The sequence below is a fragment of the Hemicordylus capensis genome, chromosome 5 (genome assembly GCF_027244095.1).
Source record: "Hemicordylus capensis ecotype Gifberg chromosome 5, rHemCap1.1.pri, whole genome shotgun sequence".
Classification (NCBI taxonomy): Eukaryota; Metazoa; Chordata; class Lepidosauria; order Squamata; family Cordylidae; genus Hemicordylus; species Hemicordylus capensis.
In genome coordinates, this window is record NC_069661.1 from 224,173,813 (window position 1) to 224,190,676 (window position 16,864).

The 16,864-nt window shown below is 45.0% G+C and overlaps 2 protein-coding genes across 6 annotated transcripts in view; one reads left to right on the forward strand and one right to left on the reverse strand.

Moving 5' to 3' along the window:
* ABTB3 (ankyrin repeat and BTB domain containing 3) overlaps nucleotides 1–14,394 on the reverse strand; it is a 448,319-nt gene extending 433,925 nt beyond the window's left edge. For all 5 annotated transcript variants that reach the window (XM_053258103.1, XM_053258104.1, XM_053258101.1 and 2 more), the window contains exon 1: nucleotides 14,161–14,394. The gene's annotated coding sequence lies outside the window, so the exon portion shown is untranslated. The remainder of the gene's footprint in view (nucleotides 1–14,160) is intronic.
* On the forward strand, nucleotides 8,512–8,738 carry LOC128328275 (guanine nucleotide-binding protein G(I)/G(S)/G(O) subunit gamma-12-like). The gene is given in 2 exon segments (XM_053258110.1): nucleotides 8,512–8,604; nucleotides 8,607–8,738. Coding segments are annotated over 2 exon segments (225 nt in total).
* Nucleotides 14,395–16,864: the final 2,470 nt, after the last annotated feature.

Consider the following 16,864-nt stretch of genomic DNA (forward strand, 5'->3'; position numbering starts at 1 on the left):
AAATGCTCCTTCTGTGCCCCCTAGCTCAATTCCCCACCTCCGGGTGCGACAACTGGATGGTCTTCTTGAACACTGGGTACCATCACCAAGGCCCTCCCTGCTATGATGTACTGTTCTGATGTGGCTGTAGCTCTAGATTAGAACATCTGTTTTGCATGAAAAAGGCCCCAAATTCAATCCTTGGCATCTCCAGATAGAACTGGGAAAGACTCCTGTTTGAAGCCTTGGAGAAGCTGCTAGCAGTCAGTGTTACAGAGCTAGATGGACCAATGGTCTGACTCAGTATAAGGCAGCTTCCTAAGTTCCTATAACTTTGAAGCTTACTTGCTGTTTGATTTTCAGGGGCCTTCATATAAAACTGAGTCATTCTCTAGCTCTTGCTTGAGCAGCACAGCACCTATTTAGATAATATCCAACCACCACGACCCCTCACCGATCACATGGACATGCATGTCTTCCCCCAGCACCTAATTCAGACAAATCAACTCCTGCACAATAGCTGCCAGTGTGCTTGTGAGGAGAAACCCATAATTTCCCCCCATGTGATTGAAGGAGGCACCGTCAAGGCATCAGCACACTGTTATTCCATACCTGCCAATATGTCCCTATATATCCACTCAGGTGAATGGGAAAATAGGGACATGTTGGCAGGTATGTTACTCTGGGAATGTGACATTCAGTCCCCATACCGATGGAGTTCTCCTGGCAGAACTACTTCTGAACTAGGGCATAGTATAACAGGAAACCAATATTTCCTGCTTTGAGAATTGCCTTAAGAGATCCACGTGCTTGTGTTATGTATAAACCTGGAAACTGCGGTTTGATTTTTTGGTTCAAGCCACAGCTGGGTGTAACAAACCAGGATCATAAACCTTCCTGGTCTATTTTACCTAACTGCGGTTTGATTTAAACCGCAGTTAGGTAAAATAGACCAGGAAGGTTTATGATCCTGGTTTGTTACACCCAGCTGTGGCTTGAACCAACAAACAGTTTCCCGGAGTTTATATAGAATGTGGAACTTTTGTTTAGCTGGAACTGAAAACACTCTCTCTCCCTCACACACACTTTTTTTTAGCAGGCTGGGTCCAGGCTTTGTCCCCCACATCCATCCCTTTCATCATCATAATGCACTTAAAACTGCTAGATGCTGCACTGAAACTGTCATGATGCAAACCTGGACCATTTGGGTGCTATATGAATGTACCGTGCTAATTGATTTTATCCATCCCTTATTTAAAAAAATTAATACATTTATTTTTATGCTGTACATTTTGCTAAACCACCCTAAACCCTGCCCATATTTAGCCTACTAAGAGAAGAATGTGTTAATCCAGTAATGCAAATCCTTTAAAACTGAAGAACAGAAGAATCAATTTTGTTACTATCTGATGTTTTACCTTCTGCGCTGCTCTTCTTGAGTATTCACTTTATACATACATACAGAGAGAGAGAGAGAGACAGGTTAAGCAGCACTTTCAAAAGAGAATTAAGATTAAACAGAATTAAGTTGCCACAGGTTTTAAATGGCTTAGAATCCAATAGTTTTAAATAAGGTTTTACATTAATACCTAGCCTTTTATGGAACATATTAAGACTCAGAATTTGGTTTTCAAGTGCATTATCTTTTGCTCCATACTTTTTCACTACAACCCGATAACGTTCTGAGATTCAGATTTGTGTTGTATACTAATCTAGATGTCCCACTCCATGTAAGTCTGCCTCTGAAGGATTTGTGGGTATCCGAAAGTCAGCAGAGATAAAATTCATTAAAGGTTTCTTATTTCCACTTATTAGAGTCAGCATTTGCCCAGTTAAGGGTTTTATGTGGCCACAAAGTGACAGCTAGAAGCAAGTGAATGAAGAGTCATCTGGGTATTTGAGCATGTTCTGCTACCCATTCATCATCAGAGCTTCTGCCTTGAATGAAGTGCCCTTGTTCAGTAAAAGCAGTGCTTTGCATAGCAATATAGGTAGGTAGAGTCACATTTTTGCTCCCATGTACAGAACAGCACGAGCCACTCCCCTATACAGGGAAGGCAGATAAACCAAAAGGTGCATTCAAGCAGCGCTGGACAGGGGCGTAGGTAGGGGAGAGAGAGCCCGTGTTCACCCCCACTCCCTGGTGGCCCCTTGGAGTGAGGGAGATAATGAAGAAAAGAGGGAGGGGTGGAGCTGGGGCCCCCGGTTCTTTGAACCCATCCACTCAATTATAGCTACGCCTCTGGAGTTGGATGAGGTCCTGCCCAGCATGACATTGTATGCACTTGTGTGGCACAACATGCATGAAGTAGAGAAAGCAGACAGAGGGGTTTCTTGAGGACAGGATCTAAATGTGAATAATAGATACATAATAAATGCTGTACTAGGGCTCGGGGTCATCCATTGAAGTTGATTGGCAGGAGATTTCAAGACAGACAAAGGAAAGCTCTGCTTTACACAGCACATGATGAAATCGGCTGTCTCAGGGTGTGGTCGCAGCTACAAGTTTAGATGGCTTTAGAGGGGAATCTATATAATTATTTCTCTTAGTCAGCATGCGTGCCCAGGCGTTTTTGCGGCAGAACCCTTGCGAGATGCTGCAAGAGTTCCCGGCCTTACCCAGCTACGGTAATGGAGGTGGTGGCGGCCTGGCCCCAGTGAGGAGGAGGAGGTGGCCCCGGCCTGGCCACTGGGGTTAGGAGGCGGCTGGGCCGCCAGGAAGAAGAGGCGGTGGGCGGCAGTAGAGCTGTGCCACCGAGAGCAGAATGGGAGGGGAGGGGAGGAGAAGGTGGGGGGAGCAGAAGGTGGGGGGGAGGGCAGGAGAGACAGCCGCAGTGAGGAGGCGGTGGGTGGCGGTAGAGCCACACCACCGAGAGCAGCCCAGGAAGGAAAGTGCGGCCGGGGACGGAAACATGAGAAGACTGGGGCAGAAGGTGGGGGGAGAGCAGGAGAGACTGTGGCAGGAGGAGGGGGGAGAGGGAACCGCCAGCCCCAAAGAATGCACAGATGCTCTGTGCAGGTTTAGCTAGTTATTTATTTATTACATTTATATCCCAATCTTCCGCAGAGGAGCTCAGAGCAGTGTGCATGTTTATTTTTATCCTCGCAACAACCCTGAGAGATAAGTTAGGCTGAGAGACACATGACTGGCCTAGAGTCACCCAGTGAGTTTCATGGTTGAATGGGGATTCGAACAAAGGTCTTCCCAGTCCTAGTCCAACACTCTAACCGCTATGCTGGAATTAGACAAATTCCCAGAAAGTAGGTCTATAAATGACCGTAGAACCTATATGTTCAGAGGCAATATACTACTGAGTATCAGTTGCTGCTGGGGGTTGGGCAATAGTAGGTGCAACCTTACATAGGAAGCTGCCTTATACCAAGTCAGAGATTGGTCAGTCTAACTCGGTACTGTCTACATTGACTGCCAGTGGCTCCCCAAGGTTTCTGGCAGAAGTCCTACCTGGAGATGTCAGGGCAGGGGGTTCTAAAATTGGGTTGCCAGATGTTGCAGGACTTCAACTCCCATAATCCCCAGCCACAATTGTCTTTGGCTCCCATAATCCCCACTCCATAATCTCCAGCCACAATTGTCTTTGGCCATTGTGGCTGGGGAGTATGAGATGAAGTCCAACATCTGGGGACTCAAGTATAAGAATTTCTGTGCCAGGAAGTGAACCTGTGTTGGGACCTTCTGCATACAGATGCTCTACGATTGAGCTAAGGCCCTATCACTTAAGGGGAGTATCTCACAGAGCTCACATGTAGATTCCCCTCCAAATGCAAACAAAGATGGGCCTTGCTTAGTATAGGGGACAATTAATGCCTGCTACCACAAGACCAGCTCCAAGACCAGCCTTCAAGCCCTGTTTGAGGGGTTCCCAGAAGTGTCCATCTGGAGATTACGGGAAACAGGATGCTGGACTAGATTGATCTTTAGTGAAGTCCAGCAGCACTCTTGTTATGTTTATACTTCTTATGTTTATACAATATTCAGCATTGTGTCCAATAAACTTCAGCACAGAGGAAAGGTTATGACAACAGGCCCAGTCCCATCTGTTCCAGCTCTTCTTCCATAAATCTCATCCCTGCAATGTGATATAGTTGCAACATCTTCCAATAACTAGCTACATCCATGGTGGTATCTGAAAGTTGTAAGTTTATCTCCAAACCCCAGTGAGCCACAGATTCATCTACATATGGTGGTACCACATAGTGCCTGGTGTTTGGTGCCTCCCTTCTCCTTCCCTGTGCAAAGGATACCACTGCTAAACATTAAAAGATCCCAAATCTCTTTAATGCAAAAAGTCATGTGCCACCCCAAAATATGAGACCGTGGGCTGGGTCAGAAGATACACTGAATTAACCAGTGTAAACATCTGGGGGAGGAATGTGACCATGCACATCTCCCCTCCAGTTAGCGACCTCCTAACTGTGTGCAGGCAGTTAAGCCCCTAAACATGCAAATTTGCATGTTTACCGAGGTAAAGTTTGCATGTTTATCTGAGGTTGTACTCTGAGAGAGGCATGTACAGGCTATGCTTTTCCCCCCATGTATTTACACTGGCCAGTTCAAAGTATTGTCTGAATCTACTGACAAAAGTGCAAGATTTTTTGAAAAAAACTCTAAAATCTTGTGTGCTTCTATTTACTGTAAAAAAGAAAGAAAGAATAAGTAAAGAAAGAATTAGGAAGTAAAGGTTCCCAAGTGAAGGTTGTAAAGTAAAGGTTGGCAGACACTGCCAACTGAGAGATTCATGTTGAGAGAATCATGGCAGATGAGAAATAATGGCCTCCCTGCCCTCAGGACTATTTTCAAAGAAGCCAGAATTCCAAAGTGCTTATAAACTCTAGGTAATTGAAGTGAGCCCCTGTGAGGGTCTTCCACAAAAATGCACTTAAGGATATGGGTGTTAGTTACAGTTATCAATAGCAAATTACAGTACTACAACATCATAGCAACATTTAGATGTTTGTCTGAATGCATATAGAGAGAGTAACAGGAATGCAGCTGTTTGCAGTCACTGACCCTGCCTTTTGTCCAAAGACAGGCTACAGCTCTATTCACGTTATGCTCAACACACATGCAAACTTTATGGGGTACGAATGAACCGATTTGTATGCATGTACAGTTTCTCAGATATTATGTTCATCACACATACAGTAGTACATTTCTTATCTGTACCCTGTATTTGAGCTGGACTGTACCCAGCTTCACTTTTAAAATAACGCATGCACAGTTATTAGCACAAGCACATTTTCATGTGTACAGATACCTATACATACACATACAACAAAATGGATGAATAGGGTATTGCGTGTGTGTGTACAGTTTGTACATATGCAGGTTCCATCAGACTGTTCACCAAATACATAAAGGGGCTAGTAGTCCTGAGCAATCATAAACCCTTTACCTCATTTATGCGAGTTCAGATAAATATTTGCATCCTTGTCTTATTGTTATTCTGCTCCTAGGCTAAGAAACATCTCACCTACCCATACATAGCATATGATGTATTTTTTGTGTATGCTCACATTTGTAAAAACTAGATCAGGAGTTCCCAACCTTGGCTCCTCAGATGTTGTTGGACTACAACTCCCATCATCCCCAGCCACAATGGCCATTGCAGATGATGGGAGTTGTAATCCAACAACATCTGGGGACCCAAGGTTGGGAACCCTGATCTTGATTGTCAATTTTACTCTGTTCCTATAGGGATTAAACCAGAATAATGGTGCATATTTATTAATTTATTGTTTGATTTTTATACCGCCTTTCATTAAAACTTATGTTATGTTAGTAACATCCAGACTTGACTACTGCAGTGCATGCTACATTGGGCTGCCTTCGTATGTAGTCTGGAAACTGTAGTTGGTACAGAATGCAGCAGCAAAGTTGGTCTGCAGGATTAACCAAAGAGATCATATTACACCAATTTATAAAGAACTACACTGGCTGCCAATACGTTTCCAGGTGAAGTACAGGAGAACCTCAATATTTGCAGGGGTTCTGTTCTCTGCAATTACCACGGATACATAAACTGCAAATACTGGGTTATTGGGACAATGGGATCATGGGGGTTAGGTTCCCAGAGCCCCGGAAATTACCAAAAAATCACCCAAAAGGGGTTGAAAGGGCAAAATAAAGTGCCCTACTATGCTCTGCAGGCCTCCAGCAATCCAGCAATGCCCCCAAGAAGTGAGAAATAGTCAATTTTGTAGCCCTTTTCTGCCATTTTCCACCACATTTTTACAGAAACCAAGACACAAAATGGCTCAGTTTCACAAAATGGAGGCCATAAATAACCTCCATAGACATTTCCAGCTGCCTCTGATCTGTGGATATGCCGAGTTAACCTCTTTTCTGCCTTTTTAAAATTCACATATGCCGATGTCAGGTGTTAATTACCCAATGGCAGATACGTGAATGTAGAGTCCATGGATATCAAGGTTCTCCTGTACCAAGTACTGATTATCTATAAAGCCCTGAATGGTTTGAGTCCAAGGAATGTAAGAGAATGCCTTCTTCTTTATGAACCGGAACCCCACCACCTATTAAGATCATCTGGGGAGATCCAGTTATGGTTGCCACCAACCTGGTTGAGGGCAACTCAAAACCGGGCCTTTTCTAGGGTTGCCCCAGGACTTTAGAATGTGCTTCCCAATGAAATTAGAGCCTCCCCTTCTCTGCATGTTTTTAATTAGGACCTGAAAACATACCTGTTTAGTCAGGCTTTTAATCTATAGTTTTAAGTTTTAGAGTTTTTAATCTGTATTTTAAACTGTTTTAATTGTGTTAATGTTTTAATTGATTGTGAACCACCCAGGGACTTGCATATGGGGTGGTATAAAAATGTGTTAAATAAAATAAAATAAAAACATCTGCATGGCAGTGACTGGGTCATATATTCAGAGCTGCAGACATATGCCCCATTGTCATACTGTGAGAGGAAGCAGGATGATGGTTTCTCTTTTTTTGATACAGCATGACCACAGGAGTGGAAACTAAACAGAATATTCCACACATGGTTTTCAAGAACTTGCCTACATAGGATTAACAGGAGAGTGTATCCTAGAAACAAGCTCTCTTTATGACCTTTCTGAACCTCAGGGCACTTTCCTTATAGGTTCCCAAAGCCTGAGGTGGTCACACTTTCTGGGTCACAGAGCCATGTGATTTTCCCCAAGCATATAACCCACTTAAAGGAACTGTACACTCTGTTCAAGGAGTTGCCTGACAGCAAACTGCATCTATGCCAATTAGGTACATTGTAATATGAAGCCCAGCAAAACGTCTCTTCTTTGTGGTCTTGCAGGTTCTTTTCTGAGTTTCCCACCCTGACTCTTTACAAGTCCCCTAGTTTAATTGGATGTGCTCCAGATGGCATGCACCTGTACAAATCAAGTCTAATTAGGATGTACAAACAGAAGATTCGTTTAGAAGGAGGGAGGCAAGAAAGAGAAGACTGCGTGTCATTCTATGTTTATTAAATATCGTTCTAAATACTGCCCATTTCGCAAAATATAAACTTGGCTATTGATATATCAGCAGGTCAGCTGACAAACTGCAGAGGAAACTTCTATATCAATCATTACTATAGTCTGGAGTTTGTTCCATCTGTTTTTGTCACCACAGAGCACTTACCTGAATCTTGGACTTCTAATGGAAGTAGCAAGGGTCCTGAGCAAGTTCTCCTTACATTGCAAACCCACAACACAACAAGCCAGAGTAGATTCTAGATCATCTGAAGCTCCACAGAAGAGAGGCAATGAGTTCCCTTCTAGGGCATTTAGCCTTTTAGGTGATTTCTTGGGAAGAAGCTTGTTCTGATGGAAAGCCAAGGGTGATTGGTTGCAGCTATTCACTATGCAGCTATACACAGTGTCCCCGGGAAAAGACAGGAAGATGATGTCCCCACACAAGTTCTCCCTTACAGCATAGGTTCCCAGTTTTTGGTCCCCGGTGGTATTGGACTACAACACCCATCATCCCAAGCCACAATGGCCAACAGCTTTTGTAGCTGGTGATGATGGGAGTTGTAGTCCAACATGTGGGAACCCATGCCTTACAGGAATCAGCCCCACTCACACAGTAACACATTCCCTGTTGGGGCTTGGTTATATTAAATAAGCATTGTAGCTCCACCCCATATACACATTTATTTTGGAGCAGGTGAGAGGTCGGCCAGCTCCAATCACCTGTAGAGATGAAGGAGTTGTGAGAGCAACGGTGGTTGAAATGGAGAAAATGATGGCAGAAGGAAGGAGCAACAGCAGGTCAGGGGGCATGCCTTCATCTCCTGCTTGTGGGCTTCCCATAAGCTCTGGTGAGCCTCTGTGGGAAACAGAAAGCTGGACTGGATAGGCCTTAGACCTGATCCAGCAGGACTGTTCTTATGATTTGCCAAGGCCAAGTTCAGCATTTGCAGCAGAACAAGAGCTGAAAGCCAGCTCACCTGATTGCTAGTTGGTACTTTAATCACAAGACAGTTCCTGTCCTTCATACCAAGTGTTTGAAAGAGCTTACTGAATATGTCTAGCAAAACAGATGATACAACAAACAATATAGCTCAGGCCAGAAGAACTGTTCAGCAGTGGATAATAGAAGAAAATATCTACAGAGAGAATAAAGGAGTCCAAGGCCATTAGCAGATTTAAGGAGCTATTATGAGAAGCATGCCAGGAAGGAACCTTTACTAATGGCTATACCTGCTTTGGAAAACCAATTCAAGGTTAAAAAGACCTTTATTATCCTATAGCAAAGCAGCAAGGTGCCTTCAAAATCCTCCCCCCTGAAACCAACCAAGCAGATTCTTAAAGAAGTTACCCCAATATCACCTGGTACTAATTACATAAAAACAATTCATTTAGATTGTGAATGAATGAACTTCCCTATGCTTATTTATCACAATCTATTTTTAGACTGCCTAATATACAGTATGCATCTCATTTATCATTTACTTTGTGTGTGGGAGGGGACCCTAAGTGAATTCAATGGAGCTTACTCCCATACTTAACAGTTTGATCTCATACTGTTAGGTGCACCTAAATCCACCAGTTCAAATGAATTTAGGATCATGCATCTGCTTAAGATAGGCATACACAATAGTTTATTCTATTACAAATTTCTTCACCCAAGAAAGCAGATATAAAGGACAAGGACAAGTTTTAATTGTAATTTTAATGTTTTAAATTGCTTTATTTTGTTACATATTTTTTTAATTTTAGTGTAAGCCACTTTAGGAAGGGCAGTATATAACTCAAATAAATAAATAACATAAGGCTACTATGCCTTTAAGAGTTGTTTAAAAGTAGGACTTTAAGCAGGTGCAGCCTTTCTCACTCCTAGTTGATAAGCTGCATGCAATTTACATTAATTCTTAAAGATATATTACCCTTTGCATTCTTTCACCCCAGCTGCTAGCGTATTCCAATGAAGTGGACTGAAAAGGTGATCGGTATTTACATGTGTTGATATTGAACACAATAACCCCAGGGTCAGAGACCAAAATTCTTTGTAACTCCAGATAAGTCTCTCATTCTAGAGAAAGTGTGTTGTGAGTGACCCAAATTGAGATTTCCTGAGAGATAAAGTGAAAAATAAATAAGAGCTACTGTATTTACAGCCTTTGAACAACCCTCTTTTTCATTTTTCTGTTGTTGAACATTTTCTTTGCCTGGTTTTTCTGGAACTTTCTATAGCTGCATATCAATTTATTTTTCTTACAATTTCTGGATGTTCTTTCTATTTCACTACTTTCACTTGACTCGCTCAGTTCTGAAGGCAGCTTCTCCTCTTCACTTTCATCTTTTGTACTTTTCATTCCTGACCCCAATTGCTTTTTGCTGTCGTTCATTATTTCTGTATCTCTTGTACCTACCAGGAGCTTCCCAGTTCCAAGAACTCTGGGCCTTTCCAAAGGATCAGTTTCCAAAGTGTTTCCTATTGTTCACTTTAAACTGGAGCTAGGCCTAATCCAACATCTGTCGGGCAAAAGTCCCACCTGTGCAGCATGAAGAGAGGTGGGAGGGAGACACCTCGCTTACCTGCCAGGAGACAGCCGGTTGTTGGGAGTTTTGTTTCTTTTCCCTCCATGTTGTATGAAATGTGAATTCTAGCACTGTAAACTGAAAGGAGACTTCTTTTTCTGACATGGAAATGCAGTAATGGGAAAGGCTGTGCCTGTTTAGTTTCTGCTTGCTGCTCCTAAAGGAACAGGCTCTCTGGGGGTGGGGGGAGCAAACACGTGGTAGTTAATTGTTGCACCTGTGTTTAGTATCTGTTCTGAAGTAAGTCCTTTTAAAAAAACACCCTGAAATTCCCTAACATGTTTGCACATTGCAGATTCCACTTCAGGGGTCAATTACATGAGAGATGCAGGACTGGATCACCTGATGTGCTTTTTAAAAAAAGTAGCTGCAGAAGGGCAAATTTTGTACCAGGATTGTGATAGTGGTAGTAATACATAAGTACACAGGAGCTACCTATACAGAGTCAGACCATTGGTCTACCTAGCTCAGTACACTGACTAGCAGCTGCTCTCCACGATTTCAGGCAGGAGTGCCTCTCCCAGCCCTACCAGAAAATGCCAGGCAGTTAACCTGGGACCATCTGCATGATCAAATTCCCCAGGGTTCTAAGCAGCTAGCAAATACACAGATGTATTTAAAAACCGAATATAAAAGAAATAAAAATTGTATTAAAATGTTTTTAAAGAATACACACATGTAAGACTCACTAATCACCAGATCAACTAAAAGCTCGTCGGAAGTAAAAGGCTTTACAGCTTTTATAGACATTCAGCAAGGATATGGAATCCCTTATCTTCTCAGACCGGGCATTTCAGCGCCTGGGAGCAACACTTGTAAAAGCTCCATTCCTAGCTGTTAGTGTCCTAATCCAGCATAGAAATGGAAGAGAAAACACAGTTGCAGTTGGTGTGCTGGATGATGTAAAGTATTTTCTGCTTGGCAAGTCCCTGGCTTATAACCAGCTCTCCGACAACCAGATCTAATGTGATACTGGTCCTCTCTTGCTCCATTTCAGAGTCTGCCAGAAGTAGGGTTGTCCGTTGCAACCTAGAGGAAGGGCTTGCATTTTTATGAGAGACATCTATGGCAGGGGCATTGCTAGGTACTTAAAAGATCCAGGCCCACATTCCCAACCCCCCATTTTTATCATTATTTTTTTCTAAAGGAATTCAGAACTCAAGTCAGTGGTAGGGCATTTGTGTTGCATGCAGAAAGTTCAAAGTTCCCTCCCTGGAGGCTTTACAGACAGGGTTGTTATCCCGAATCTCCTTTGGAAGAGAGTGTGTGCGTACACACACCAGCCAAAATTACCCCAGAGTTCCTTTGAGATCCTTAGACCCACTCCACACACAAATCGGGCTTTGTCTTGTGAATTCTAGCTTATCTCGGTGTATTTCCGGGTTTTTAAAATGCTAGTTTTAAGCTACTTTTTCTGAAAACGCTGGAGCAAATAGGGAGAGGCACTGACGTAGAATCATTAGCATGATAAGAGGGATACTCACTTGAGAAATGCAGATATAGATCGTTAGAAAGTTCTCCCCCCCCACCACCACCCACAATTGGCTAGAAGGAAAACACAGAGGCATGCCATGTGAACTTGCATCAAAACAAAACCCAAGAGCAGAGAAGAGGGTCTGTTTCCCTCAATGTCGCGAGTGTGATTCAAAGTGCTTTCGCTCAGCATTTACCCCGCAGCGTGAAGCCATATGCAAATAACTCTCTGGTGGCATCTCCAGGTAGGGCTGGGAGAGCCTCCTGCCTGAAACCTTGGAGAAGCCGCTGCAAGTCAACGTAGACAATACTGAGCGGCATGGACCAATGGTCTGACTCAGTCTACAGCTGTAGTATCTTCCCCTAGGTAAGATTGTTAGGCATACTCACAACCACTCGCTTTGTGGGCCTGAAGGAGCAGAAGACCAAAGTGGGTTCAGAAGCCTTCTTTATTCAGACAAGACTGCAACAAACTCTGGGCAGCTTGCACTTAGAAAACAGACAGCTAAGCCACCCACAACCAAACACAACCTATCTTAAAGAGGCAGGACATATATACAGCAACCAGTTTCTTATGTTCCTATGTTTTTACTCTCTCTTGTTTTTGACACCATTAATCACCCATCTCCTTCTGCTGGGCAATTGCCACTGCCACATAGCTCAGCAGCTGTGTTCTTGCTGGGCAGGAGGCTGAAGGCCCACATGCCAAAAGAGCCAATCCCCAGAGCAACAGGAAAGGGAAGGGACAGAGAGGACTAGGAACTGGGGAGAAGAAGCTTGGCTCTGTCCCTCTCGTTCTCGTTACAAGCTTATGGAGTGGGGAGGCTCAAGGACTCCGAAGCCCCCGTGGGGCCTGGGTTTTGTCATTCCAGCCTAGAGAATGCCCCTTTCTCCATCTCCTCCTACCACAGTATAGTGTTGTCAGCACACCAGTAGTAGGATACTGCAATATTACTGAAGAAACATCCTATATAATAAAAGGCTAAGTGAGTGGCCGTGGCCTTGGAACGTTGGGGATCTGCGTCCCTGCCTCCCTGGGCTGTTCTGGGCCTGCGCGAAGCGCAGGCCCAGAAGAGCCCAAGGGACACAGGACTGCAGACACCAGTGTCCCAAAGCCACAGGCGGCCATTAGCCAGCAAACACCCGACCTCTCGCCACGGCCCCACGGGCGCCCATTACGGGCCAATCGCTGCCCGCCCGCCCGCCACCACCGTCCCGGACCCACCGGCGGCCATTTCGGCCCAATCCCCGGTCCTCTTTTCAAGCCCCCACGGGCGGCCACTTCAATCCAAATGTTGCCGCTGGCCCCCCGCCTGCCCTCCTTCCCGACTCCTGCGTCCCCGGTCCTCCTTCCACAGCCCCACGGGCGGCCATTTCCACCCAAATACTGCCGATGGCCGCCCGCCCTCCCTCCCAAGTCCTCCTCCCTCCCTCCCGAGTCCTCCTTACCCTGGCCATGTCCGTCGGGCTGAAAGCTACTGCATTAAAGAGAAAAAGAGGAGCTCGCAAGCAGCGCTCCTCTCTTTGCAACGGCTCTGCCCGAACTGACACTCTGGCCGTGAAGGATGCAATAGGCGTCCTTTGCGTCCAAACTGACAGTACGGGCAGAGGCTTTGCAAGAGAGAGGAGCTCTGCTTGCGAGCACCTCTCTCCCACTGACATTAGGCAGTTCTTGGGCGAAGGACTCTCCTCATGGGAGGGCGGCCGGGAAGACAGTGGTGACGGCTCCGTGGGCCAATTGCGCCCGGAAAAATATTCCAGACCTTCGGAGGAAGGGCGGCCAGGAGGGCAGCGGAGCAGGCAGCAATGGCACCATTTCCATGGGACGATCTGGACTTTAATACTGTGGGGAGGGGGGTGGGGGGAGTACCACACAAGCACACACACACCCTTTGCTTAATTATTTACTGTTTGTGAAGATGACTGTAATTGTTCAAAATTATAGAACTTTCCAATACTACTTTGCATACTGCACAGAGATCCACAGCTCTGAGATGTGCATGTACTGCTTGCAAGCCACTCCAAAGTGCAACCACTCTGGGGCCACTAAGCAGTGCATAATTCTAATTGTGATGGTACTCTCATTTTTCCCAATGGGTGTGCAAAACAAAGACAGAGAGAAAGAGAGAGAGAGACAGACAGACAAAAAAATAGACAGACAGCAAAAGACAAAACAAGGAATGAGGGAGGGAGACAGAACAATAGAGAAAAGAAAAGAAATAAAGAAGGAAAAACAGAGAAAAGAGAGAGATGGGAAAGAAAAGAGCAAAATAAAGAGAGAGGAAGGGAAAATAAGAGAGATAAAAGTGAAGAACAAAGGGAAAAAACAAAAGATAGAAAAAGAGAAAAAGAGAAAAAGGAAAACACACACACACACACAAACCCCACAGAACACACCCATTATAGAAAGAAGAGAGAAAAAGATAACGAAGAGAATAAAACATATAAAAAACAAAAAAAAAATATAGAAGGAAAAGGAGAACAAGAAAAGGAAGGAAAGGAGAGAAAGGAAGAGAGACAGGGACAAAAAAAAGCAATAGAAAGGAAGAACGCTTAAAACGGGGGGGGGGGGAGCTAGCGCCCGTTATTATAACGGGCTTAAAAATACTAGTTTATTAATAACAATCCTTGGGAAAGCAGCAGAATAATTGAACTTACCAGAGGCAGGTCCTTGAAGACGTCATCAGCCTGAATCTAGCAGCAGAGCAACATGTGGTCTAGCAACAATCCTTATAACTCCACTCTCCAGTGAGGACTATGAAGCCGGCTGAGGCCTTGTCTTAAAGCAACATTATCTTTCACACTTCCCACGATACGCAACACAGGCAGGCAAGAAGTTTGCACATCCAGCCACAGACTGGGGACAAGTACCTCTTGTGCTCAGTGCTAGCACCCCCAATGGCCCATGCTGATTGTGGAGGCCTGTGGTGTACCTCCACCCTGTTGCCATGGGCTACCAATTAAGGAGGACGGTCCTCCAAGGACATGGCAGAGTTTGGTAATTAAGCCCTTTGCCTGTACACATGCACCTAGAGCTTTGCACAGGTGCCTCAGTGGCACCAATTACATTTGTGCACTAAATGCCTTGCCCACCAAGGGTTTGGACAGAATAGAGGCCCTTTCTATGGATTGCAAACTGGCAACCCTAGTTCAAGGTAAGGGAAAGAATGGGAATGTTTGTCCTTGCATGAGAAAGAGTTCTGTGAAGCTTCAAAAGCCTGTACTAAAAAGTATAGCTATTTTTTCTATTTTCTCTTTCGTATTCTGGGACCTGAGTAACTAACAGTGACATTTCAGACAGCAGCTTTTGAAGTTAGGTGATAAAATAACCGGTGGTAAATAGGATTCTTAGCTACAGCCCCACAGACATGAATGGGAGTTTACTACAGTGATAAAATCTATGAACTGTACACATCTGATAATCGTCATATGAATTGCTTTTTCCTATTCTTGCTGCATTTTAAGAACAGAAAATATACATCAACTGATAAAATTCTAAAGTGGTCACAACTGCCCTTGTTCTTTGGCTTGCTTTATACATGCAACAGAATGTATTGTAGAATGAAATTCAGGTTGCAGGTGGAGGGATCACATTTTCAGTATTAAAGATGTTTTGCTATCGGAAAAGCAGCATAGCGGGCAAAGGGTTCAACTATAATCTTGGTCCCTGATGATCTAGTTTTCTGTTCGCAGGGAATAATTTGCATGGGGGAGCATTCAAATGTGTCATTGCTCACCTGGAGGTTTTACAGACAGGGCTTCCTCTCCCCACCCCACCCACCGCCGCCCTGCCAAGTCCACTCCTGATTGGAGTGGGCTAGTCCACATATTCGCTGGAATTAACCCGATCTCCCTGCGGGCTATCAGGGACCAGGACAGACAGGGCTTTGTTTTTCTCCAAAGAGAGGCTGCGAATTCTGGCTTAGCCCGAGTTATGTCCGGGGTAAAAAAAATCCTCTGTTTCCAGAAGCTTTTGTGGGGGAAACTCCGCAGCTTCTGCATTCTCTAAAGGTGTTGATGGAGGTGCAGATGGCTATGTGAATGGTCGATCTAATCCCTCGAATTAAAATGCCTGCAAAGCAGATTCGCTCTTCAGATACCTGAGGTATAGAGCCATGTGTGAAAAACCTCCTGGATAGGGATGTGCACGGACCGTGGAGGCGTGGTCCGACGCCGGGGTGTGTGTGTTGCTTTAAAGGAGGGGGGATTGTACTTACCCCTCCCGCCGCTTTCCCCCCTCCGGCGCTCCATTTTTAAGTAAAATCTTCGGGGTGGCAACGTTCCTCCCTGCCGCTCCTGTCCCCTTGTTGCCTGCAAAATGTGGAAGTAACTCCCGTGCATGAGCGTGCTACTGGCGCGCGCACACACGCCACACACGTCACACTTGCTGTGCAGTGCAGGCGCTCGTCAGCAGCGCACGCATGCGTGGGAGTTACTTCCACATTTTGCAGGCAACAAGGGGGCAGGGGCGGCAGGGAGGAACATTGCCACCCTAAAGATTTTACTTAAAAGCGCCGGAGGGGGGAAAGCAGTGGGAGGGGTAAGTACACCCCCCCGCCCTTAAAGCAACACACACACACCCCAGTGTCAGACCACGCCTCCACGGTCCGTGCACATCCCTATCCAGGAGGTTTTTCACACATGGCTCTATACCTCAGGTATCTGAAGAGCGAATCTGCTTTGCAGGCATTTTAATTTGAGGGATTAGATGGACCATTCGCATAGCCATCTGCACCTCCATCAACACCTTTAGAGAATGCAGAAGCCGCGGAGAATGCAGAAGCCTTCCAGTGTCGGACCGTCAGACCGGGCTATTTGCAAACCGGTTTGCAGGCCTCTAGCGTGGCCTGCGGACCAGTTTGCGCACATCCCTACTCCTGGAGCTTTTCTAGATGGGTGGCTTTACTACAGCAGGAAGTGCCTTGATAAGCCATTTTGACCACTGCACCAAAGTGCTGCGTTTTTTAGATGCATGTAATGCACAGCAATGGCAAATCATCGGGGGGTGGGGGGAGCTGAATAATGCCATTGGCTGTGTGAATGGCACCTTCTGTCGCTGTCCTAATATCGCTGTAAATGGTTCCTTCGTACAAACACACACACCACCACCACCACCTAAGTGTAGGGAAGCTGCAATCAATCACAGTTTGGAGAGCTCCTTGCAGACCAAAGTGGTACAGGCCATTCTACCACATCGGGACCTTACTCTTTTGAAATGCAGACCTAGCCTTGGTTTGGTAGTCAAATAATGGTTTTTATGCAGCTACAGAAAGATAAAAATTGAAGTGTATTGAGCTCCTTGCCTTACATTTAATTATTATTTACCCTGTGGGGCAGCTGCTATCTAAATGTGGATGGTCAT